We start from the raw sequence: 25,209 nt of genomic DNA, 5'->3' as shown, positions 1-25,209 counted from the left end.
GTTACATTATAAATGTAAGACTGTAGAATGTAAGGATGACAGTCCTGTTTTCACCTGCATTTAAAATGGTCCAATTATGATCAGATCTCCTGAATTCTAATAACAAAAATTAAGCCAGGGGTGACTGAGGGGTAAAATATTAACTTTTAAAAGTATTTAAAATGGTTCTGTAGGAATTTCTGACATCAATATTTCTTCTGTTTTACTTTAGCTTTGGAGAATAGGTTGTATGTATCAGTGGGGAAGATGATTGCTATGTGTGTCGTCCATGGAGGAGTTGGCCCACATTTCTTATTTAAATAATTGTTTAAAGATGTTATATGATGCTATTATTAAAGATCATTATTTTGTGTATTTGGAAAATGTGTTGACATGCTTCAACGTTAAAAAAAAACATTATTTTTCATATGCAGTGCATTATTTTAGCTCCTCTATGCCCATCCTCTCTCAAAGGTGGCGTTGTCCACAAAGCCCCTCCTTCCATCTGCTCTGATTGGTCAGCTGACCCAGTGCATTGTGATTGACCAAACACCCACAAGTGTGTGTCAGAAATATAATACCCCTTACCATAATTGTGAGCTACAGCTTTCAAAGTACATATATAAAAACAGTTAATGGGTACATGTTGCTCAGCTCTGCTTGAGCAGGCATCAGTGTCATACAGAACACAGGTCATCTAGAGCTGCTTTTCCACCATCAGGCCGAACGGTTCTCTTTGCTTAACAGTTTCATTGTGTGCCGATACAGATGGTTTTTCCTCACAATTGTAAAATTGCTTTTTTCGTAACTGTTTTAGATACAGGAAGCAACAACTGTTCAGGAGGCAAAGTGTGCCATTGCAGAAGCACCAGGCAGCTTAAGTATCATTGGTGCCTTGAGATGTATATCACCTGACAGAAAGGAACTCTCTTGTCCAGTCAGCTGCAGAGTTCTTTGTGAATGGGAGACTGCGAGCTGCCTTGGACCAGTAAGTGATTTAAAGGGTTAGTCTGCCCAAATATTGAAATTCTGTTGTTAATTATTCACCCTCATGGGTCAATGAGCAGAGGCCCCTTCAAGCAAAGGACCTCTGCAGTCTTTTTTATGTGAACTTTTCCCCACAAGGTAGCAACAGAAGGGCAAAGGAAAACCAGACCATATGCTACTGGAGGGACTGGTTGATCGATGTTGAAGGTATGCCATGTAAAAAAAAAAAAAAAAAATGTTTACAATTTCTACAGTATAATGATTGAATACTTAAATCCATTTTCCAAATTGTGTTTGTGCCTTGTCCTGAATCACTACAATTACAGTAAATATTTATATTCAGACTGTTTCATTATGAGCAGGACACATGCAGTTAAATTAATAGCTAGAATGCTAACGCTACTTTATGTAGCTTTTAATTCTCTTGTAATGTGACAAATACTTAGGATTGTATTTTTTTTTTTTTTTTGTAATCAGACAAAATATAGAAACCATGCAGCTAGATGTAGTCATAATTATACAGGCTGGCTAATTCTGTTTAGATCAAAATATCGCTGTCAAAGAACTGCATGTACCACACATTTTATAATAGGTTAGTCTTTTGAGGTTTGTGATTTTCTGTACACATATTTTGCAGAGGGAGAGACTGATGGAGTCACTCTTGAGATGATAATGGAGTTTGCCACTGAAGCCTCCACAGTGCCACCTCTGGGTTTCCCCCACCGCCCAGAAATAGAGTTCCTCCATCAAGACAGGAAAATCTTTCCAGAGGCCAATACTTGCCTCATTATACTACGACTGCCGATACACACAGAATATGAAATGTTCAAGACCTACATGACAAAGGGAATCATGCAGAGCCCATATTTTGCTGTTGCCTGAAATGCTTTAAGCTTTAATATTAGCCTACCTTTTTACACTAAGTAATTTTAGGTACAGTTATAACTGAGTACAGCTTTTATCAATTTAAAGTTCCATTTAAGAAGCACCTTGAAGTCAAATATGTTTGAGATGTGCATCCATTGCAAAATAAAATGTATTGTTCTGCATTATGCATGTTCGTGTTTATTGTGGAAAAACGGTGTTACATTGCTCATTTTTAACTGTTTGTTCAGGTTCTCTCACTTGTACACCAGCTTTTCATAGAAAATAATTTTTTCAATGTCAGCATCTAAGCATCTATTAATTCTTCAACAGAGCATTATTGTAGTTAAAACTTTTACATATTAAAATATTACAAAAGAATGACATTCTTTATAACACACTCTAATCTGCAACACTAGTTTGCCAAAACATTAGCAATTTCTGCACAACATACCTGAAACTTAATCTTCAAATCTGTAATATGGTCAATAGCATGGGAAACCGTTTCCATTTGCTGAGGAGTAAGGTTAATTTGAGGCTGTTCAACAGTTACAGCTGGGATTTCTTCATTTTCAGCTGTGAGCAAAGACTCAATGCCATGTTGAACCAGGAGTTCATTAAAATTTTCTGGCCTGTAGAGATCGTCTCCAAACACATTGTTGATGGCTGTGCTGTCAGTTCCTATCCTTGACAGCATTCCTTCTGTCCATATCTGTGTTGGTGTTTTATTGTTCTCTGTCCGCTGTGATTCCATGCCTCTTTGAAGTGCTGTAGTCTAGCTTGGATCTGTGGAAGAAAAACTACGCTGAGCGAAACTTTGTGAAGGTCATTGCTGGGATCAAGCAGTTCAGAATCTTCAAGACTGTAGAACATGCTGTAGATTGATTGTAGCACATGTAAAAATACATCCCTCCACAAACCTTCTATCCTTTGGTTGTGGACGGATTCCCCAGTAATGTGACTCCGGCGCTGAAGTCCTTGTACAAGGTTCATAAACAAGGCCACTTGTAAGTTCTCACCACCGTGATCTGACCTTACCCTAGAGGGCAGACCGTAAAGGCATGTTGCTTGAATAAACTGAGACAGCACAGTACTGGCACAGTTGTCGGTGTTGCAATTTAGGTATGTGATTAGTTGTGAATGTCCATCGATTGCACCATGAATCACAAAGCCCCATCTAAAAGTAAAAATACAAATTTAAGTTAAATATTATAGGTAGTACAGTGTGAAGAACAAAGAGGTCCTACAGGTCCCACTTTTTCACAGTTCCCAGGTTTCTGTTATGCAGGACGTCACAAAAGACACTTTAAATGTAATTGTGAACAAATCAACCTTTACAACAGGGCTCACAAATAATCAAGAACTGTTTGGACTTTTTTTTTAACATGAATAAATTATCTAATAATCTAATCTAATAATCAAGAAATGAGGAAGTGTAGGGCAACATAAGGACAACTGGAATATTAGGGACTACAGGAGTAAAATACAAACTACACTGTGTTATACTTAGAATAATTGTATGTAAATGTGGCATGAAGGGATACACATTTCAGGGCTTAGGCCCAAGCAGTTTGCAGACTATGTCACGATGGGACTTACACCCAAATAATTAACTATTTTGTTCTAACCAGGCACTCAAGTTCGTTGATGGATAGCCAGAGACAGTGGTCCAGTACAAAAATAGAATTTTTATTTTCACTCCAACAATGATTGAGATTTCATAGTAAACAACATGCACTGTACACCAAATCAAATAACAAAACACACACTCAATATTCACTCCAGGGAGAGGAGGACAATAGGGCGGAATCTTAACAGTGGGAGGCTAAGGTACACAAAGCACCTTGGGTTCACCAGCGTCAGAATGAACCCAGAACATCCAAATCTCAAACCTTTTATCCTGTTACAGTTTACAACTCTTAATGTCAATGATGTTGCTCTTATTGTAACAGCTGTGGTCTGTATGTTAATGAAGTTGAGACACCCCATTGTCTGAGAAGTTTCTCTGTGTCCCACACCCATTCCCATTCTACAATTGATTACCATTTTGTTCAGGATGTGATCAACCCAAATGGTCAACTCTTAATGTAAATGAAATCAGAACAGCAAAAGGTTTAGGTGATAAAATCTATCTGAAGTGATCACATCTTTGATCTTCTGTTAGATCTTCTGTTGACAGAACGGTCAAATGTTTAAGGTGATAAGCTATTTGAAGTCCCTGTAATCAAGATGGTTGCCCTCTGTGATACTATTTACATATTACTGAGATTGGATGTAATTGTCTCTATATGATAATTAAGCTCTTTTAAGTGAAGGAACATTTTGATATATATATTGGAGTGGAAGTTGTTAGGAACAGACCATAATGTCTTATAGTAATTAATTACACCCATCACTGTATAACAGTAATGAAAATGTGAAGAAATATGAAGACCTCTTTTTGTCTGGCGCTGTTGCCATGGTGACTCATAATATCTGTGCTCCATTGATAATGGATGTTCATAGTTGTGGTTCACGCGCTTAACTCAGAGTAGGTCAACTCAGAGTTGATTGAACTAACTAATTTCAGCTGTTCTGAAACCGAAAACTCAGAGTTTCCCATCTCAGAGTTCAAGTTTTAACTCAGAGTTGGTTGAACCTCCTTATTGAAACAGGCCCCGGGTGTACTAAGTTTCATTATACATCTATTTACATTCACATCTAGATCAAAGGGTTCAAAAGCTATAAACCTTTTAATGTGGAATTGTCACAAACTAGTTATTAAAATTAAACCCTAGTTATTTAATTGTTGCAAAAAATAAGTAAATAAAAAAGAACATTCCTAGAACATTAATATTTATTTCACAAAACAATAAACAATCAGCATCCAAATTCTAACGTTAGGGGAACGTTCTGTGTTTGCTGGGAAGCCCCAGAAGCAAACGTAATACTTAGCTTTCAGAAATGAAAATTATGAAATTATTCCTGATGCAAATAAAATTGGACAATAACAATAAGCTGTTGATAAAATAATTAGTTTAATTAAAAGTGAATAGAACAGAGACAATCTCAAACAATGAACAAGTTAAAATTAATATCAGACTCGAGTCATGTCTCTGTTGAGCTTTTTCCGGTGTAATTTTCCGGTGCGCTTCTTCAGAATGATTTCAGAAAGGAGGCTCCTGTGAAACTCTTCCCGCATTTATCACATTTCACAGTTTATCTCTGCTTTGAACTTTCATGTGAATCTTCAGACTTTTCCATGTGAAGTGTTTTTTTACACTGAGGGCAGGAGACCGATTTTTTGGCTTTCATTATGCCTTTCTCGTTCACGTCCATCAGATCTAAAAGAACAATAAATCAAGTGAGATTTCAAATGAGAGACAAATGTGAAATAAAAGGTGAAGCTCAAAGTCAATATTCAGTCTTTAATAGACATTTTAATCCCATCAAATCTGATGGACAACTGCTGTGCACGAGTACGATCCATTTTAATGTCATGAAGATGATGTGTGATATAAATCACTAGTTTGGTCATGAAACAATGTAAATCTGGTGAGCATCAGCATGTTCTTCATCATGATGAATGAATGAGGAATCAAGAATAAACACCAACCTCTTTGTTCTTCAGTGTTTCATTCTGCAGATTCTGGATCACTGGCGTTCTCTCTGTCCTCTCCTTCCAGATGCTTTCTGGTAGTTCTGCTAACGACAAACAAGTTTCATTTCTAACAGACATGATGCGAGAGGAATAATTAATATTTCAGACTCTGAACTAGGCTAATCACATGTTAAAAAATAGTGAGATTGATCATGTGACTTAAAAGGACACCTGCTATGCAAAATTTTAATACCAACTGACCCTGATCCAGCTTACAGTCTCCGGAGTGATAGGCCTAACGTTACTGATCACGACAGTAATGCGCACTTTATTACAGTCAGAGTCAGAGTCGTGTATTACATCAGAGTCGTTTTACGGATATAAAGTTTACCAGTTTATTAAGCACTCCCTGAAAGGGTGTAAGGGTCAAATTTATAGGGGATTCGAAAGAATCACTTATTACTGCCGAGTCAATGACTCATCCAGCGTTCATTTGAACAGGTCGTAACTATCAGCTCTGCAAATATCCAATCTATAGTGAAACACTATTTATGAGCAAGGTAACTTGGATCAGCAGTTTAAGACATTAAATTCATAAGCACATGACACAAGAACACTTCTCTTTAAAATACAAACATGACTTTGATTATTCTAACACATTAAACTACTTGGTTACTAACGTAACCTCAGTTCCCTGAGATGAGAGAACGAGTATTGCGTAAGGCTAGCTTACGCTATGGGAAAACCTCCTTTTCTCGAGAATCCTGAGGTTACACTTTTAAAACGCATTGCAGCTGTACTGCGAGCACAACTGAGCGCGAGAGTAGTCATTGGCTGTGCTGCGGCAACTGCATGAACCTATGGCGAGTCGGCTCTGACGCGAGAACCAATCGTGACGCTTGGCACCCATAGCCCGCCAGTATGGGTGTGGTCAGAGACTATATATTGTCAAGACTCACCTAGGTACTTCAGGTTTAAATGACTGAAGCGATCCCCTGATCCAAGCACAGTAGCACGACAGGCTACGCAATACTCGTTCCCTCATCTTAGGGAACTGAGGTTATGTTAGTAACCAACTAGTTCCCTTTTGAGAGGTCTCTCGTATTGCGTAAGGCTAGCTTACGCTATGGGATCCCCTTGCAAAACGCCGTGCGTGCTAAATTTGCTCTACCGTGACCAAGCATATGTATGAATCACAGTGAAGCATAATCCTAATATAAGCCAGTGAAAACGGGCATCAATATTGGATAACTAGGAACCTTAGTACATGGTATAAGGGATACATAGTGGCCAGCTAAAGCAGTGCCAGGTGTGTATGAACCCTAAGATTTTTTTGGGGGTGCTTAACACTTTTATACTGAGAGAACCTTGGCCTGGTACCTCCGAGTTATAAAACTTTACAAATGTGGACGGCGAGGCCCAGCCAGCCGCCGCACAAATGTCCTCAATGGGTATTCCACTGGACCAGGCCCACGAAGAGGCCATACCTCTCGTGGAGTGAGCTCTGACGCCCAATGGGCAAGGAAGGCCCTTGAATTTGTAAGCTAGCACAATAGCATCTACTATCCAGCGTGACAGTCTCTGCTTTGTAGCAGCCAGACCTTTAGTGCAGCCGCCAAAGCATGTGAAGAGCTGCTCTGACTGCCTAAACGAGGCAGAGCGCTCCAGATAAATCCTGAGAGCCCTTACAGGGCAGAGTAAATGCGCATCACTCTCATCATCTGGCGAAGAGAGAGCCGCCAGGGAAATGACCTGTGGTCTAAATGGAGTGGAGAGCACTTTAGGGACATAATTGTGCCTCGGTTTAAGGACGACCTTGGAGTTGTTTGGCCCGAATTCCAGGCAGGAAGCGCTTATGGATAGCGCTTGTAGGTCACCTACTCGCTTGACTGATGCGAGCGTCAGCAGAAAAGCAGTTTTGAGCGAGCGCGACTTCAGGTCTACTGCCCGAAGCGGCTCGAATGGGGGACCTTTCATGGCTTCCAGAACCTTAGAGAGGTCCCAGATAGGCACAGACGGAGGGTTTAACCTCCTAGCGCCCTTGAGAAAACGCACAATGAGTTTGTTTCTTCCTAGCGGTTTGTCGGCTACCAGAGCTTGAAACGCTGTTATGGCCGCCACACAGACTTTGAGCTTGGAGGGGGTGTGCCCCCTACTCTGAAGTAGGACCTAAATTAGTTCCTCCAAATGGAGTTCCTAGAACTAAAATCGTTCCTAGTTCCTGCGGTGCAAACACGCCGACATCCGGGTACTTTAGCCAATAGTTCTAGGAACTGTGAAAAGGTTCCTCCGGTCGGAAAGCGGTTCATGTTGGAAATGCTTGTGTGTAGGGGCGTACACGTTATAATGGGCACCTGAACTACATGAGCAGCATGAGCTGGCGGAGCAACGGATGGAATACTGTAGTAAGTTTTTTTTCATTCTCAAGTAAATCGGGTTTCTGTGTGAATGAATGAACGGCAGCGATGCGCTGTTTACCACAACTGAAATGTGTTGAAATAAAATGTATTTGTATAAGCAACGTATTAAATTGCAAATTAACATTTATATTCCTTATAATAAAAACGAAAGACCGATGTTACAGACATATGAAAGACAACATTTCGTTGATTAGTTTTGGATAGATTACACATTTTTACTGTAAAATATCTGCCACCTCAAATAAGCTTTTGTTTGCCAATTTTTGCTAATATGTTAAATATAGTATGTTTTGTCAATGTAGGCTATATTCGAAGTAATGAATCCTTAACTTTGAAATATATATGATAAAATGTATACTTTAGTTTTTACAAAGAAAGATTACACTTCAATTGTTGTTGTAATTGTAACCTTTTTAATAAAAAAATATATTTTAAAAGGTAAATATAAGCCTTTTCTTTAAATAATTTTTATTGTGTTTTATTATTGACAAATTTGGGGAGAGGATACATATTCCAAAACTGAAAATACAGTATGAGAATTAACTGCACAATTACTAGACATGTTTTCCTTGGATATTATACAATTTGCAAGCAAAATTTGTGCAAAAAAAAAAAAATTTAAATGCTTCCAACTGTGAACCAATTTGGTAGAATATATATATATATATATATATATATATATATATATATATATATATTGCTCTTGCATTCTTTCTTGTGGCTATAGGTGACACACCTGAATGAATGGCTCATTAAGTATGCGGGCCCCATTGTCTCCTCAGGTGTGAACCACTACATATGCATGATGCTGTTGAATGGTTGACGCCCCTTGCGCATATTGTCTTTACAAACAAAAAGTGTTTTACAAGATTTAAATCAATGTATTGTGTTATGTGAATGATAAAGGCAGGATGATTTTCACATCATTTTGAAGAAAAAACTCTAGGCAATGACATCAATTAGTCAAAAGTCTTATTGTCACATATTTAGTATGTGTTTTGTGGCCTTATTTCAGAAACTTTAGTTTTTAGTTTTTTCAATAACCATGCATAAACATTATTCTCTCAAAAATACAAACATGTACATGCATGTTGCTCACATATTATGGTAGCCCTGTTTGTGCTAAATAGAGTGTAATTATACCTTTGCCATTAATATGTTTATAAGCAACTGAAAAAAGCACAAATGTCAGGGCATGTCAGAACATCTCAAGGACCCCAAAAACCACTCAGACCCCAGAGGGTTAAATAAAAGAACCTAAAATTGATAAAAGAATAAAAGGAGGGTAGGTTCCAGGTCTTGAAAAACAGTGCATGCAGTAATTGTTTTTTTTGTTGTCTATGTACGCGAGAAGCGCGTGCCCCCAACGCAGAAGGTGAGTTATATGTGAGAAGCATGTTATTTTACGCGAGAAGCGCGTTTGTTAGTCTTATCTGTTGTATTGTCCTCAACGCAGAAGGTGTGTTATACGTGAGAAGCATGTTATCTGTGTGTACGCGTGAAGCGCGTTTGCTAGTCTTATCTGTTGTATTGTCCCCAACGCAGAAAGTGCGTTATACGTGAGAAGCACGTTGTTTGTCTTTAAGTGAGAAGTAAAGTGTTTTTTGTTTGTCAGTCTAAGTGATTTTTCATCGTAAATATAAGGAGAACAGTCGTTTCGGAGTGTTATGGAAAATTTTGATTTTCATTGATTTGCAGTATTGATTTTCATTGACTTTCAGTAAAACATTGAAATGACCTTCTACACGTGGTCTACGTGGTAAAACTGACGTGTATGTGTTCCTCTTAATGCTGGGTAACAGGTGGGACGTCAGGAGGTGGCAGAATGAGAAGAGACCTCTGATTTCTAGGGTCAGAGGTCGTCCAATTTCGAACTTGTGAGTTCGTAAGAATAAACTTGGCAGTATCAGAAAACTAGCAGGGAAGCTTCTCCTTGTTTAGATAAGGGCCTGTAAGCAGAAGACCTTGAAAGCAATATAAAGACTCCTCTGCCCTCCCTCTCTTCGTCGCACTTGTTTCACAGACTGTACTGGTGACTTCTGTGAGGCAACTGGGCCTTCTTGCAAGAATAAAATACTTTTTAATGATCATTTGAATTTCAATGTGTCTCTTACACAGTTGATGATTGTTTAATGAATTTTTGCCACAACAGGAGAAAATTAACAAAAGTGATAATAATAATAATAAATTTGTGCTTTTCTAAAAACCCAAAGCGCTAGAAATTAAAAGTTAGAAATTATATAGCCGCATTTGAGCAGAATTGATAGAAAAGGACGGAGACGCAAAGATAAAGTGCTTTTTGACTGGGCTGTGTTCTGCCTAAAAGAGAAAAATTACAGTGGAACCAGTCAGATTAATCAGCACTGCCCCGAGTTGTTACAATTGTTGTTACAAAGTGACCTTGGCACCGCTCAGTGAAAGAAAAAAGGGAGTAATCAGGCTGAGAAAGCTGAGATAGACAAATGCATATGAAATAAAACTCTTCCAAGAAATAAGAATGGTGAATCAATGCTATTAAAAAGTTTAAAGGATAATAAAAACAAATTAATGAAAGGAAAATAAGAAAATAAACATTAAAGAACAAAGAATATTCTGTGAAATTGGTTTTGTCGGCTGTTTGGCTATTTTCCTGATTGTAAGCGTTGTGATCCAGTAAAGGAAAAACAGCCCATATTGCACAAAAGTTTGATTGCTTAACTTTGTCTTTTCATTTGTTATAAGAAAAATAGAATAAGAATAACGAGTGAGTGAGTGAGTGTGTGTGTGTGTGTGTGTGTGTGTGTGTGTGTGTGTGTGTGTGTGTGTGTGTGTGTGTGTGTGTGTGTGAGAGAGAGGTGGAAGAGAAAGAGAGCTTTTAATTTTTTTGAAGCCTGAAGATAAGAACACATGTGGACCAGAGTGAGAGAAAATGAACTTTTGGCTGGAAAAGGAATTTGTAGATAATGAAGGACAGAGACAAGAATTAACAGACCAAAAGAAAAAATGATTAAGAAAACTAACAAAAATCTAAACAAAATTTTTTTTTCAAAAATTGCAATAAAGAGGAATTAAATATTTCAGTTACCATGTGGAAAGGCCATGAAGTGGAATTGACACCATCTCTTACTTATCTAAATAGGGCAGGAGATATAACTGCATGAGGCCGGTGGTTTGAAAAACCTTCAAACTGATGTGCCTGGGGGAGGATTGTCTGATGTACAAATACGAACCATCTTGAGATATCTTCAAAAAAACAAACAGGTACCTGAATTCCTCAACTAAACAGAAAATTGAGAAAACAGATTATAGTTTGTCTAATAGGGTGGGAAGACTTTTGAGGACAATTGAGGTTAAAACAATGGCTTCGACGTCACCACAACAAGAGACCCCCTATAGAGCAGCTTATATCACAATATCCGATGTGTAGAGATGCTATTAAAAACCAGAGAAGTGGGGAAAAAGGACTAGAAAGTTAAACACTAAGTGGCCAGCAGAGGGAAGAGAAGAGAAAAGAGGAAGAGAGCAGGAGGTGTTGAATCTTTTTAGAAACCAGGGGGTAAAAATGATTAAGGGAATTAGGGAGAAAACATAACATAACATGACATAACGGCAACCCCACCCCCTTATGCACTACACTATGATTCAACTGGTAAACAACTGCCACTGGTGAGTGCAACTTTAACACTACAAGGCAAAGTGGACTTTGAGGATGAACCAACTGACAAAGTAAGGAGGGAGGAAGAAGGGATGGATGACAACAGAAAAGTGAGTCCTGGCTACAGAGAAAGAAAACCTACAGACATCTTTGAACTTCCAACTTCCAACAAAACAAGGCACACTGAGTCATGGGGGAAGTCAAGACAGCAACCTAAGCATGAGATATCTGATCAGGAAAATCCCAGACCCCACCCTCTCCAATCCTTATCATCATGCAAGTAAAGCCCAACAAGAATTCGAAGAGAGACTGCAGAAGGAGATGGAAGCTGACAGCCAACAATTTGAACCTGAGCAAGATGAGATAGAGAGAGACATACTCATAACCAAAGAACAAATCCAACGAGAGACTGAGTCCATGTGAAAGGCCTTGGAGGAAACCATGCGAAGAGAACATCAGACACTTCAGGACTACACAAGGAACAGACCCCACTCTGCCAGCCCTAACAAAGAATTCAAGAATGTGTCAGGGACCCTCCTCCTGGAGGAACTCCCCCATAACAAACCACACTAGAAAAGGGGAACCAATGGGAGAAGAAAACCCAACTACCTATGTCCAGAGACAATCAAGAAGATGGGAACAAGAGCTAGAAAGAGACCCTGAACGAGACCCAGTGGTAACTGCACTGTTCAGGTCTGCTATAGTGACAGCCATGTCTCCTTCTGTAAAAGCCAAACTGGAAGATGTAGTGGGTCTGAATTCAAAGACAACAAAATAATTGTGTGACCATGTGGCTAATGCAGTAGAACAATAAAGGAAGAATGAACAGAAGCTGAAGAATCAAGAAAGAGAACTTCAAAGAAGGCTGACCTAACTACAGCTGGATGACCTAATCCAAAAAAAAAAGAGTCAGTTCAAGCTACCATGAAGGATGTTGAAGATCAGTCTGCAGTGATGGCAACGATGAACATCCCAAACCCAGCTGCACAAGTCATTCAGCCGGCACCAGCCCCTGAGGGTCAGAGTACATCCATCACCACAGGAAATCCACAGCAACCAGATGCACCAATTGTGATATACCATCCTGAACAGCAAAACAACAGATATGAAGCAAGGCCAAGTGTCAGGACCGGTCAACCCATGGCGTGGCCAAGATCAAGGCTACTAGGGATGCCCAGAGAATCCTACAGGGAGGGGTCAGCTTCCAATGATATTATCTAATTCTGACCAAGAACCTATGCTGCAGGTTGAAATAGAGGACAAGATAACACCCATTATGCTTGATACAGGGACGGAGTTTACGTGCTTGAGCCCAAATTATGCCCCTCTCACCTCCCTAGACCTTAAGCTGGTACCCGGGCATGGCAGGGGGGCTCGAAAGCGCCCCCTGGAATGGTGTCCGAAAACTTGGTCCATAAATCAAACACGCTTGCATGTAATAATATGAAACTCGGTGCACATATAGATCTCATCGGGCCGAACAACTTTCTAAGCTCTAAGTTTTACGCCAGCCCAATAGGAAGTCAGTTAAAATATATTGTTTGGAAAACGCATACAATGGAATGTGAAATACTCCTCCTAGGGAATTCATCCATTCGCATGAAGTAAAGACACTGAGGATGAATTATTGCAAACGGATTTTTGATATCTTGAACGGTTTGGCCGTGGCGAGGAAACAAATTTATGGCGAATAATGGGACACAGGAAGTGTGTTATAACTTCTGCATATATTAACTGATCTTGATGAAACTTCAGCAGTGTGTTTGTTGTAAGAGGCCAATCACATGGATGTGACTATTGTGAGTCAAAGTTATAGCGCCACCAACTAGCAGCAGGAAGTTTGTCACTTTCAAAATGCTTTGAAATCACTCTCTTATTTTTACCCGATTTGCTTCTAACTTTATGTGTATAATGTAGACACACGGCAGATGTAGACCTGTGAAAGGATTATTGATATCTTAGATACTGTTGCCATGGCAATGCATCAAACTTTAATATTCTTTTTTGATGCTTTTGAGACTCTTAGCATGCTTGAAATTGGATGAAACTCGACAGACACATCACACTTATTAGCCAGTAGACATGTGCAAAGCTTCAGAAACGGGCGTGGTGGAATGGCTCAATAGCGCCACCTTTTGACCAAAGTGGGGGGTTAGATTCATCTACAGCAACAAAACTTATGTATATTGTTCTCATCAAGCCGGACAACTTTCTAATCTACAGTCATTAGCTCCGACCAACGAACGAACGAACAGGAAGTCAGATATTTTGGTTTGAATGTGGATTTTTCTGGAGAATTCTCTCTCTCTCTCTCTCTCTCTGTCTCTGTGTGTGTGAGGGGTGGGGGGGATTTTTTCACCCTTGAACGGGGTCTGAAAACTTGGTCCATAGATCAAACACGCTTGCATGAATTAATATGAAACTCAGTACACGTACATATCTCATCAGGACGAACAACTTTCCCTTGGTCAAGTTTTACACCAGCCCAACAGAAAGTCGGCTATTATGGGTTGTTTGGAGAACGCTTACTGGAATTTGAAATAATCCTCCTAGGCAATTCTTTCAATTGCCACCAAACTCGTAAAGACATTGAGGATGCTAAATTGCAGACGGATTTTTGATATCTTGAACGGTTTGGCTGTGGCGAGGACACGAATTTATGGCGAGAAAAGATAAAAACGAAGTGTTATAACTTCTGCATACATTAACTGATCTTGATGAAACTTCAGCAGTGTGTTCGTGGTAAGAGGCCGATCACTTGTATGTAACTATTGTGAGTCAAATTTATAGCGCCACCAACTGGCAGCAGAAAGTGTGTCACTTTCTAAATGCTTTTGACAAAAGTGGGGGGGGGGGTACTTTTACCCACAGTTACAAAAATCAGTATGTATATTGGTCTCATCGAGCCGGACAACTTTCTAATTTACAGTCATTAGCTCCGACCAACAGGAAGTCTATGCTATGGCGAGGGTTTAAAGGAATGTCAAAAAAGGAAACACTAAATGCCTCATATCTTCTAAAAATGCAATTGTACGCCATTTATTTCTATATAAAATTATACAAATATCAGAACTAAACCCATTTTATTCTTTTTTTTTTTTAAATTTAAGAATTATGTTTAAGTTAAGTTTAAAAACAGCCAGAATAGTTGTTTAGTCCAAAAAATAAATAAACCAAGTCATTCATAGTGCTATGCTGCCCTCTTGTGTTCAAAATCAGGTAGGTCTATTGTATTTATATATAAATATGTTAGGGTTGTGACTCTGGGAATATTTACCCACCGGTTCATCGACGTGTGACACTGCTGGGGGCTTTTGAATCGCTAACTTAAAATCGAAAGTAAAATATGTTTGTCCGCACGGACATTGATAATGGTGCAGAGCAGAGGGAGCGTTTTCAATGAATTCTTATGGAAGTAGGAATGAACTAAAAAACGTTGCCTCTGTTCTGCTCGTTCCTCGCCGTGGACGCGCACAGTTATGAATGCCCGTGCAGCCGTGAGCATTTTAGTTTAATTTTAAAATTAGCGCCTTTCGGGGGCAGATTGCTTGAATTTATTTTACAAAAGCACAATGTTCTGTTTTATTGCGACTTTACACAAATATAAGTTAACACTTTTCAGTTTGAATGGTGTCCTGTATGAACAAAATGAAGGAGTTTGTTTCTATGTGTCCACTGTTCAATCGCGCCCACGCCTGCGCCACACACACACACACACACACAGACATTTCAGCATTGCAATCTTAACATTGCAGCCTGTTCATTATAGCCTTAATAAAATATAATAATGAAATAGTCAACCTAACATATAACAATTACACTGCTCTGTTTAAATAGTCAGTAGTACAATTATATATATATATATAAGTATATGTATATATATATATATATATATATATATATATATATATATATATATATATTAGGGTGCATCAAATTTGAATGGGAAATTTTAATTTCAAAATATCAATTTGGCTGGCGTTGCATTTTGTTCCAATTAACATAAAAATTACTTTCGCAAAGTTTTGAGGAATTCCATTGAGATTTAGGGGTGCCACCTAACACATGAACTTTGGCGAAATTTCGAAAAATGTGCAATTTTTAGTCTAATTGCCAAAAGGTTGACCTGGAAATGTTGATTACAGTGAACGTTTATACAGTAACATGTTCTATAGGGTTATCAAAGTAAAAGTTGTTTGTTTGCCATTTGGCCAACTTGGGCATTTCTCAGAATTCAACTTTCAAGATTCTCCATTCATTTGTTCTATAGACAAAATGAATGGAGGTCAATGGGACATTTTCACGTGGCCTTACCCTGTTAATTTACTGTAACAACTACAATGCTACTCTCAATACACATGAGACATCTACAGTGGGGAGAACAAGTATTTGATACACTGCAGATTTTTCAGGTTTTCCCACTTACAAAGCATGTAGAAGTCTGTAATTTTGATCATAGGTACTCTTCAACTGTGAGTGACAGAATCTAAAACAAAAATCCAGAAAATCACATTATGATTTTTATGTAATTAATTTGCATTTTATTGCATGACATAATTATTTGATACATCAGAAAAGCAGAACTTAATTTTTGGTACAGAAACCTTTGTTTGCAATTACAGAGATCATACGTTTCCTGTAGTTCTTGACCAGGTTTGCACACACTGCAGGGATTCTGGCCCACTCCTCTATACAGACCTTCTTCAGATCCTTCAGGTTTCGGGGCTGTCGCTGGGCAATACGGACATTCAGCTCCCTTCAATGATTTTCTATTGGGTTCAAGTCTGGAGACTGGCTAGGCCACTCCAGGACCTTGAGATGCTTCATACGGAGCCACTCCTTAGTTGCCCTGGCTGTGTGTTTCGGGTCGTTGTCATGCTGGAAGACCCAGCCACGACCCATCTTCAATGCTCTTACTGAGGGAAGGAGGTTGTTGGCCAAGATCTCGCGATACACGGCCCCATCCATCCTCCCCTCAGTACGGTGCAGTCGTCCAGTCCCCTTTGCAGAAAAGCATCCCCAAAGAATGATGTTTCCATCTCATGCTACATGGTTGGGATGGTGTTCTTGGGGTTGTACTCATCCTTCTTCTTCCTTCAAACACGGCGAGTGGAGTTTAGACCAAAAAGCTCTATTTTCAGATAGTCATTGGCAAACTTCAGACAGCCCTGGACATGCGATGGCTTGAGCAGGGGGACCTTGCGTGCGCTGCAGGATTTTAATCCATGACGGTGTGTGTTACTAATGGTTTTCTTTGAGACTGTGGTCCCAGCTCTCTTCAGGTAATTGACCAGGTCCTGCCGTGTAGTTCTGGGCTGATCCCTCACCTTCCTCATGATCATTGATGCCCCATGAGGTGAGATCTTGCATGGTGCCCCAGACCGAGGGAGATTGACCGTCATCTTGAAACTTCTTCCATTTCCGAATAATTGCGCCAACAGTTGTTGCCTTCTCACCAAGCTGCTTGCCTATTGTCCTGTAGCTCATCCCAGCCTTGTGCAGGTCTACAATTTTATCCCTGATGTCCTTACACAGCTCTCTGGTTTTGGCCATTGTGGAGAGGTTGGAGTCTGTTTGATTGAGTGTGTGGACAGGTGTCTTTTATTCAGGTAACAAGTTCAAACCGGTGCAGTTAATACAGGTAATGAGTGGAGAACAAGGAGGGCTTCTTAAAGAAAAACTAACAGGTCTGTGAGAGCCGGAATTCTTACTGGTTGGTAGGTGATCAAATAGTTATGTCATGCAATAAAATGCAAATTAATTATTTAAAAATCATACAATGTGATTTTCTGGATTTTTGTTTTAGATACCGTCTCTCAAAGTTAAAATGTACCTATGATAAAAATGACAGACTTCTACATACTTTGTAAGAAGGAAAACATGCAAAATCGTACTTGTTCTCCCCACTGTATACTCTGAATATGACATTGTCCACTCTAGAATACTGTTGATGTTAAGCTTAATAGCTTAGCTAACATAGATAGCTAACTGTGGTTAGCAAACTGTTGCTAGCTAACGTTAGCTAGATGTAATGAGCACCAAATACCTATAAATATGACTTAAATGACTTATGATAAATAAGTATACAAAGACACAACTACAGATATGATAGTAATGTGTAATAATTAGGGCTGTCAAAGTTAACGCGTTAATAACGCGTTAACGCAAAATCATATTAACGGCACAAATTTTTTTAACGCGCGATTAACGCAGCGCGTATTTTCTGTTTGACCCGTGGCCCAACCTGGAGATACACAGTGTTGCCAACTTAGCGACATTGCAGACCCCTTTAGCGATTTTTTCCCTTCAACAAAGCGCCCAAACCTTATTTAGTTTCTGAGAATCTACCGGTACCGCCGGTACTGCTCTCTCAGCACGCTCGCTCGCTCTCTCTCTCTCTCTCTCTCTCTCTCTCTCTCTCTCTCTCTCTCTCTCTCTCTCTCTCTCTCTCTCTCTCTCTCTCTCTCTCTCTCTCTCTCTCTCTCTCTCTCTCTCTCTCTCTCTCTCTCTCTCTCTCTCTCTCTCTCTCTCTCTGCGTCTCGCGCGGAGGAGCAGCGCTTTAATTCAGTAAAGCACAGATATTATGTTGCTTCACTAATTTTACAAGTATAGCCGAAATCAGAGCACAGATATTGTCTTTATCTTATGTGAATTTGATTTCACCAGACGACGGCTCAATTATCAGAATTGTTGTGCAGATTAACTTAACATCTTGGAAGGGAGAGCTGGTTATGTCTTAATGGGTCGCGTTTCAGTCACCATTTCAAATTCATTCCGTTGTTTGACAACAGAAACAGTAAAACATACCAATGAAAACAGTTTTATTGAGAATTTAGCTTCATCAAAATGGGCACATAGAGAGACAAACTACAATGTAATAATAACTAATAAATGTACATTTAGCATTTTCAGAAGAGCTGCCCTGTCATTCAAAATCTAAACATGTTTGTGTTAGTAAATTGCTCAGTGCAAAGAAGGAGAAGTAATGGGAACCTGGTATTTCTTTGTTCTTTCTACATGTGTCTAATAGACATGAACAAGTTCTTTGAAAAACATCTATGACCTTTGAAACATGTCTCGTCTTCATGCTCTATATTGACTATGGTTTCAATAATAAACATACATTTGCACAAAGCATCTATATTTATCCATGCCCTGGTTGATTAGAGTATTACAAACTTGAAAAGTATTAATTTAAGGTACATTTAGAACAAATAAAAAAATGTGTGATAAAATGCGATTAATCGCGAGTTAACTCATGACAATCATGCGATTAATCGCGATTAAAAATTTTAATCGATTGACAGCCCTAGTAATAATACATACCCAACACAGAAAGATCACCTCAAACAGAAAGATCACCTCAGTTTTCTTGAGCTGTAGTATTGTTTACCTCAGATCTCCATTGTGACCATTGAGCACTGTTGACCACTTTATCCAACAAAAACAGATGTGCGGTGGCACCCCTAAATCATCATGTACTGGAAAAATATTTCACATGTGTTGTTTCTACTTATATTGGAACACTTTTAGCACCCAGCCATATCAAAATTCAAGAATTGTGTTTTTTTATGCACCCTAATATATATATATATATATATAAACATTTTTTTAAGTGACAAGACAGAGAATATTACTTGTGTGAGATATATATATATATATATATATATATATATATATATATATATATAGCTGCGAGCAGCGATGGAGGGCCCAAGCCGGTGGCACCGCCACCCTGGTGCCTTTAGTTACACTATGTAACTAAAGGCACCAGGGTGGCGGTGCCACCGGCTTGGGCCCGCAATTTTGTTGTTCTGCTGTGTTGTGCTTTTTCTCAGATTCATGCTAGCCAACGTGGCCTCCAAACAGATGATTAATGTGTCAGACAAACCATCTGGAGTTGACATTGGGTGCACAAACTCAAGAGTGTACCCAATTGGGCCAGGACTGAACGAGGTAGACGACTTCCTATAAGGAGATCTGGTGAAGAAGCAAGGAATGGGGTACCTAACAGTTTGATTCTGTTTTGGAAGAGAGAGGGGGGTAGTAACACTGTGTATTTTATTATTGGGGCAAAATCAGATAGATAATTAGAACATGGGTAAAGTAGGGAGTTAGTTAGAGGGGTTTTTATTTGTTTATTTGGTTTTATATAAAGTACCCCTTCCTGAATATATATTTTTTTACACTTATAATCCTACTGAAAATATTTTTACATATAATCACACTAACTCTTCACAAATATGAATATGTGTATGGAGGGGACGATACAAGGATTGAATCAGGTCATTGCCCGTGGACGAGGTAATACAACCAGATATAAAGGGAAAAGATAAGAATGTTTTTACTACTTTTTATCACTTACTAATCATTTTACTCATAAAATAGTGAGGCTATTTTAATATTTTAAATTTTTTAAGAATTAAAAGTGAAGTACATGCATTAGACTACTGGTAGATGTTTCCACAGGGTAAAAAGAGAAATTAATTACAAGCACGGTCGACAATTGCCGGACCAGCAAGGGCAGACTCAACTGGTGGTTTAAAAACCCGCTGTCTGCTCCAACACCAGATAGCGCTCTAGACAGGAACAGCGCACCTCTGGCAACGATGGAGCAACCCAGATAGCACTCCAGGCCACCAGAAACGCCTATGCAGTTCCTCTGGCACCGTGGGACAATCCTAACTTCAAGTCTGTACACTGAGATATGTTGATTATACTGGAAATCAAATGTTTAAAGTAATCTGTCCCTTCAGAGTGATGATCCAACAGGAAGGTGAGATCTTTTACTCCACTCCAGTCAAAGAGGGGTGGAGATGTTTGGTCTCACTATTCCTCCAGAGTATACCTTTGTGATGAAAGCCTATTGATAAGAAAGATGGATGGTCTATATTGGCCATGATTGATAGATAACAGAGGTTTATTCATGAAGATACATTCTGGGACAAAAGTGAAGGTGGGACTAAAGTTAGTCCCAAATGGGGGATTATGTTGGAGAATTTCCCTTGTCTCATGTAAAAGTCTGAATGCTGTAATGCCCAGCAGAAAATAAGTCACAAGGATAAGAGAATGGAAAAGTACCCAAAAGTCTGTAAAGGCAGGTTTTGGGATGCGCTGGAAGAAAAACATGTTTTTGAGATGTTCCACCAATAGAAGAAGGTCTAGGGGGAGATGTTTGTAATGGTGGACACAAGGAGTGACAAAGAAGAAGACATAGATATGAGGGTGCTCATTGGGCACCTAGAGATCAGAAAAAAGTATAAGACATGAGGACTGGGAATGGTAACTTTAGATGTCCAGATGGACACGTGCGTCCGAGGCGAAATCCGCTTCTTGCGGGAGGGGCAAGTGCTAGGCGGTTGTCTGTTTGCAAGATGGCTGATGTTAATTGAGCATTCATCAAGAGAGACAGCAGTATAAGGGTCATCGTTGGCGTAATTGGGTCCACCAGACCCTCCAGAGGCTTATCCAGTTTGGCGAGTTTCACCATTTGCTCCAAGAGCTGCACGTGGATGACATCCTTTTTGCAGCATTAGACTTAAGTCAAATCCGTATGTTTGTTTGACCGGAAGCTAGTTATTTTACTTTATGAAGTTTTAAATGTGGATATTTTTCTTACTCCTTGCTTCAATTTAGAAGGCCTTTATTAGCCCCGGAGACGTGTGGAGCACTTTTTGGATAGATGCACTTTTATCATGGATAGATGCACTTTCATCATGGATAGATGCACTTTTATGGACTTCTAAACAGAAACAGCCATTCACTGCCATTATAAGCACATTATAAAGAGCCAGGACATTTATTACAACTGTATATACGATTGTATTTGTCTGAAAGAAGAATGTCATACACACTTAGGATGAGTTGAGGGCGAGTAAATCATGGGCTAATTTTCCTTTTTAGGTGAACTATCCCTTTAAAATGCTTTCTCAATGAATCTGCCAGCTCTGTGTAGTAATGTTGTTGCATGATCGAGATCGGCTCATGAGTAAACCGCTGTCTAGTATTGCTCTGAGCTGATAAACTGTTTGTGCTGCGCAGCTCAGACGAATAGCGTGGTTTCATTCTGCTTTCGTTTGCCGTGTGATGTTTCTCGTATGCGGCAGAAATGGCAGCTCTCTCTTAAAAAAGGTCGCAAAATGTGACCATTTAGTCGCAGTCTAGAGCCCTGTATAGTGCTGTATTTCTGCTTTACATGAGCGCCATCTACTGTCAGAGAGCAAATATGTGGGTTTTTGCATTGATCTGAACTGACAAATTAGACATTCCTGTTGGCTGAACACAAGTTAATGGATATAAATCAATCAACAAAGTGTCCTGTGCTCACCACACACCAGCTATAGGTGGAGAGGAGAGATGTGGCTATAGGGTGATGTGTGTCTAACTTACACAGAAGAGACTTTGTTGCTCAGCACATGAAAATAAACTACTTACCGTGATCTCAGACTGAGGTGATGTGGTTTCTCCACTGTATGGATCTTCATGTGTAGATTCAGGTGACTTTTAAAAGCAAAACTCTTTCCACACTGATCACATCTGTGCGGCTTCTCTCTGCTGTGGATCCTCTCATGTCTTTGCAGATCTGCTGGCTGACTGAATCTCTTGTCACAGTGTGAACACTTGTAAGGTTTTTCTCCAGTGTGGATCCTCTCATGTGTTTTCAGTTTTGCTGACAGACTGAATCTCTTGTCACAATGTGAACACTTGTAAGGTTTTTCTCCAGTGTGGATCATCTCATGTGTTTTCAGATGTCCTGGCTGACTGAATCTCTTGTCACAGTGTGAACACTTGTAAGGTTTTTCTCCAGTGTGGATCCTCTCATGTTTTTTCAGATCTGCTGACAGACTGAATCTCTTGTCACAGTGTGAACACTTGTAAGGTTTTTCTCCAGTGTGGATCCTCTCATGTGTTTTCAGAGATGATGACTGACTGAATCTCTTGTCACAGTGTGAACACTTATAAGGTTTTTCTCCAGTGTGAATTCTCTGGTGCAGTTTCAAACTGTGTGCTGCAGTAAAAGTCTTCTCACACTCAAAGCACATGTACTCTCTCACACCAGTGTGAGTTTTCTCATGTTTATGTAAAGTGTCCCACCGTGAAAAACTCTTTCCACACACAGAACATGAATACGGCTTCTCCTTCGTATGAACTCTCAGGTGTGTCTTCAGGGTTGATGCATGACGAAAAGTTTTGCCGCAGTGATCACATGAGAACGTCTTCTCTCCGGTGTGAACTCTGATGTGACTTTTAAGATGATGTTTAAATGAGAAATGCTTCCCACATTGATCACATGAGAACACCTTCTCTCCGGTGTGGATCCTCATGTGAAGATTAAGACTACTTTTGTCTTTGAAATTATTCCCACACTGATCACATGTGAACGGCTTTTCTCCAGTGTGGATCCTCATGTGAGCATTAAAGTGTGATGATTGCCTGAAACTCTTCCCACATTGACCACATGAGAACGGCTTTTCTCCAGTGTGGATCCTCATGTGATGTGCATGACCTTGTTTGGTTGTGATACTCTTTCCACACTGATCACATGAGAAAGGATTATCTCCGGAGTGGATCCTCTTGTGAATCTCAAGACTTTGTTTGGTTGTGAAACTCTTCCCACACTGAACACATGTGAACGGCTTCTCTCCAGTGTGGATCCTCATGTGACGCTCAAGATTTCCTTTCTTTGTGAGACTCTTTCCACACTGAGTGCAGGTGAAAGATTTCTTGGCTCTTCTTTTCTTTAAAAATGTCTGTTTAGTCTTTGATCGACTCAAAAGTTTTTCTCCAGGTTTGACATGATGTTCCTCCTCCACTTCACTCAGTTCTTCACTCTCCTCGCTCTCTTCCATCAGGTCTGACATGAAAGAAACAAATATTCAATTAAATTATCAGTACATCCAAATAATATAAAGAAATATAAAGTGAAAGGACATGAAAGTGAGCCCTGATGTAATGGTAGAAAGTAGACAACTATTATAAAATATTATGATAATTTGATGCCTTTTTATAAATTGATTACATGTCCTTGAAACTTTCCATTAATGAGGAAAATTTATCTTCCAATTGTTATTTTTAAAACATTATAGGCACGAATCCCATGTTTCTTTAGCAAGAACTATTACATTTATTTGATCAATGACACAATTATCTAACATGGTATTAACATTAAAATATACAATACTGCCATATTTTGACACCAACTTTGAGATTGATATTTATTTTACTAAAATGTTTTAATTATTAATGGCCGTTCACACTAGACTTTTCCTTGCACTGACTTCCATTCATGCGCATGTGAAAGTAAGACACCAGAAACACAAGCTCAAGTGAATTACCCTGTGACAAATAACACAAGCGTTTAGCATTCAAGTGGAGTGGATTGGTTATTTTTTAAAATTGACACTTTGAATTATTATTATTTATATGTTGAACTTGTGTCTGTAAAAAAGCTGCCGCAGAGAGTGACGTCATTTCACGGCCGTTGCAGTGTGTGTAGAAACTTCACAAGCTCAAAGTGTAGAGTGGTGTAGATTTTAAAATCATGGTTTCCCCTTTATGGTTGAATCACGGAAGCTACACCAGTTATCTTTGCCAAGAGATTCAATTTATTATGTATCATGTGTCAGACAGAGAGAAACAGGCATGTAAGAATAAGGCTACATGAGAGGTCTTCATTCCAGATTTCTCTGTTCCCCATTTCTTTATCTTCTCATTCCATCATACTAGATGTAAATGGTTTCTCTGGCTTTATGTTTCTCTGCCCTCATGTCTCTCAGTTCACCATGCCTCTGTTTCTCTGCCCCTGTTTCTCATGCCTCTGTTTCTCTGAGGTGGTACAGTAAGGTTGAGCTTATATACATTACAGAGCAGTTTCCTTTTATGGTAACAAACTATGTTGCTTAAGCTTTAAAAATGGAACGTATATGTCATACGAACACATGGCACAATTCACTTCCATATTAAGAAACTATCTGTGTTGTTTACATCTGCATCAGTTGAAAACATGTTACATTGTACACACCCTACAATGTAGGGTGCCTCACCCTACACCCTACGTCTGCCTCGCTGCCTGCTGTGAGTGTGCGCCTTTGAGTTCATAAAAGCTCAGGTGAGTAAGAATCACTCAACAAACACGGTGAGTAATGTCTTGTCCTGTTATTATCATGCGTCGCGTCTGAATACGTTGTTGTTTTTGGAGCTCTATCGATTTGATTTATAATTCTTGATTTTTCTCTCTGCCTCGCTGCCTGCTGTGAGTGTGTCTGCTTCGGTGCTGTAAGCTCCGTCTTAGCCTCGTATTTCCTTGTTTTGAACCATCATTTACTACAATTTCTAGTTGTTTATATTACTACTAAATACAGCTTACCCAACCCTGGCATCGCTAGCTTCCGTTACTACTAGCACAACACGCTAGTAATTCGCTAGCCTGTTAACTCGCCACCCGTGCGCTCAGCTATTTTTATTTATTTATTTTCTCTCGCGCCTTTGAGTTCATAAAAGCTCAGGTGAGTAAGAAACACTCAACAAACACGGTGAGTAATGTCTTGTCCTGTTATTATCATGCGTTGCGTCTGAATGCGTTGTTGTTTTTGGAGCTCTATCGATTTGATTTATAATTCTTGATTTTTCTCTTTAAACTCGCTTACAACGAACATTTTCTACTTTTCCTCACTGAGAAGCACTAACGTTACTGCTCAAACCTCATTGTTACAACGCGGACTGTTGAGCAGACGCGTCTCAAGCCT

At 39.4% G+C, this 25,209-nt stretch overlaps 1 protein-coding gene across 1 annotated transcript in view; it reads right to left on the bottom strand.

The window, feature by feature from the left end:
• Positions 1–3,379: 3,379 nt before the first annotated feature.
• Positions 3,380–25,209, bottom strand: part of LOC309491886 (uncharacterized protein) — a 32,714-nt gene continuing 10,884 nt past the window's right edge. The window contains exons 3-5 of the mRNA XM_082160906.1: positions 21,899–23,318; positions 5,426–5,511; positions 3,380–5,153 (exon numbers count right to left, since the gene is read on the bottom strand). Of these exons, the coding sequence (XP_082017032.1) occupies positions 5,445–5,511; positions 21,899–23,318 (1,487 nt within the window). The 3' untranslated portion in view covers positions 3,380–5,153; positions 5,426–5,444. The remainder of the gene's footprint in view (positions 5,154–5,425; positions 5,512–21,898; positions 23,319–25,209) is intronic.

This window comes from Leuciscus leuciscus (genome assembly GCF_965113295.1).
Source record: "Leuciscus leuciscus genome assembly, chromosome: 1".
NCBI lineage: Eukaryota > Metazoa > Chordata > Actinopteri > Cypriniformes > Leuciscidae > Leuciscus > Leuciscus leuciscus.
The sequence above is the reverse complement of the archived record's forward strand: the minus strand, read 5'-3'. Positions and strand labels throughout refer to the sequence as shown.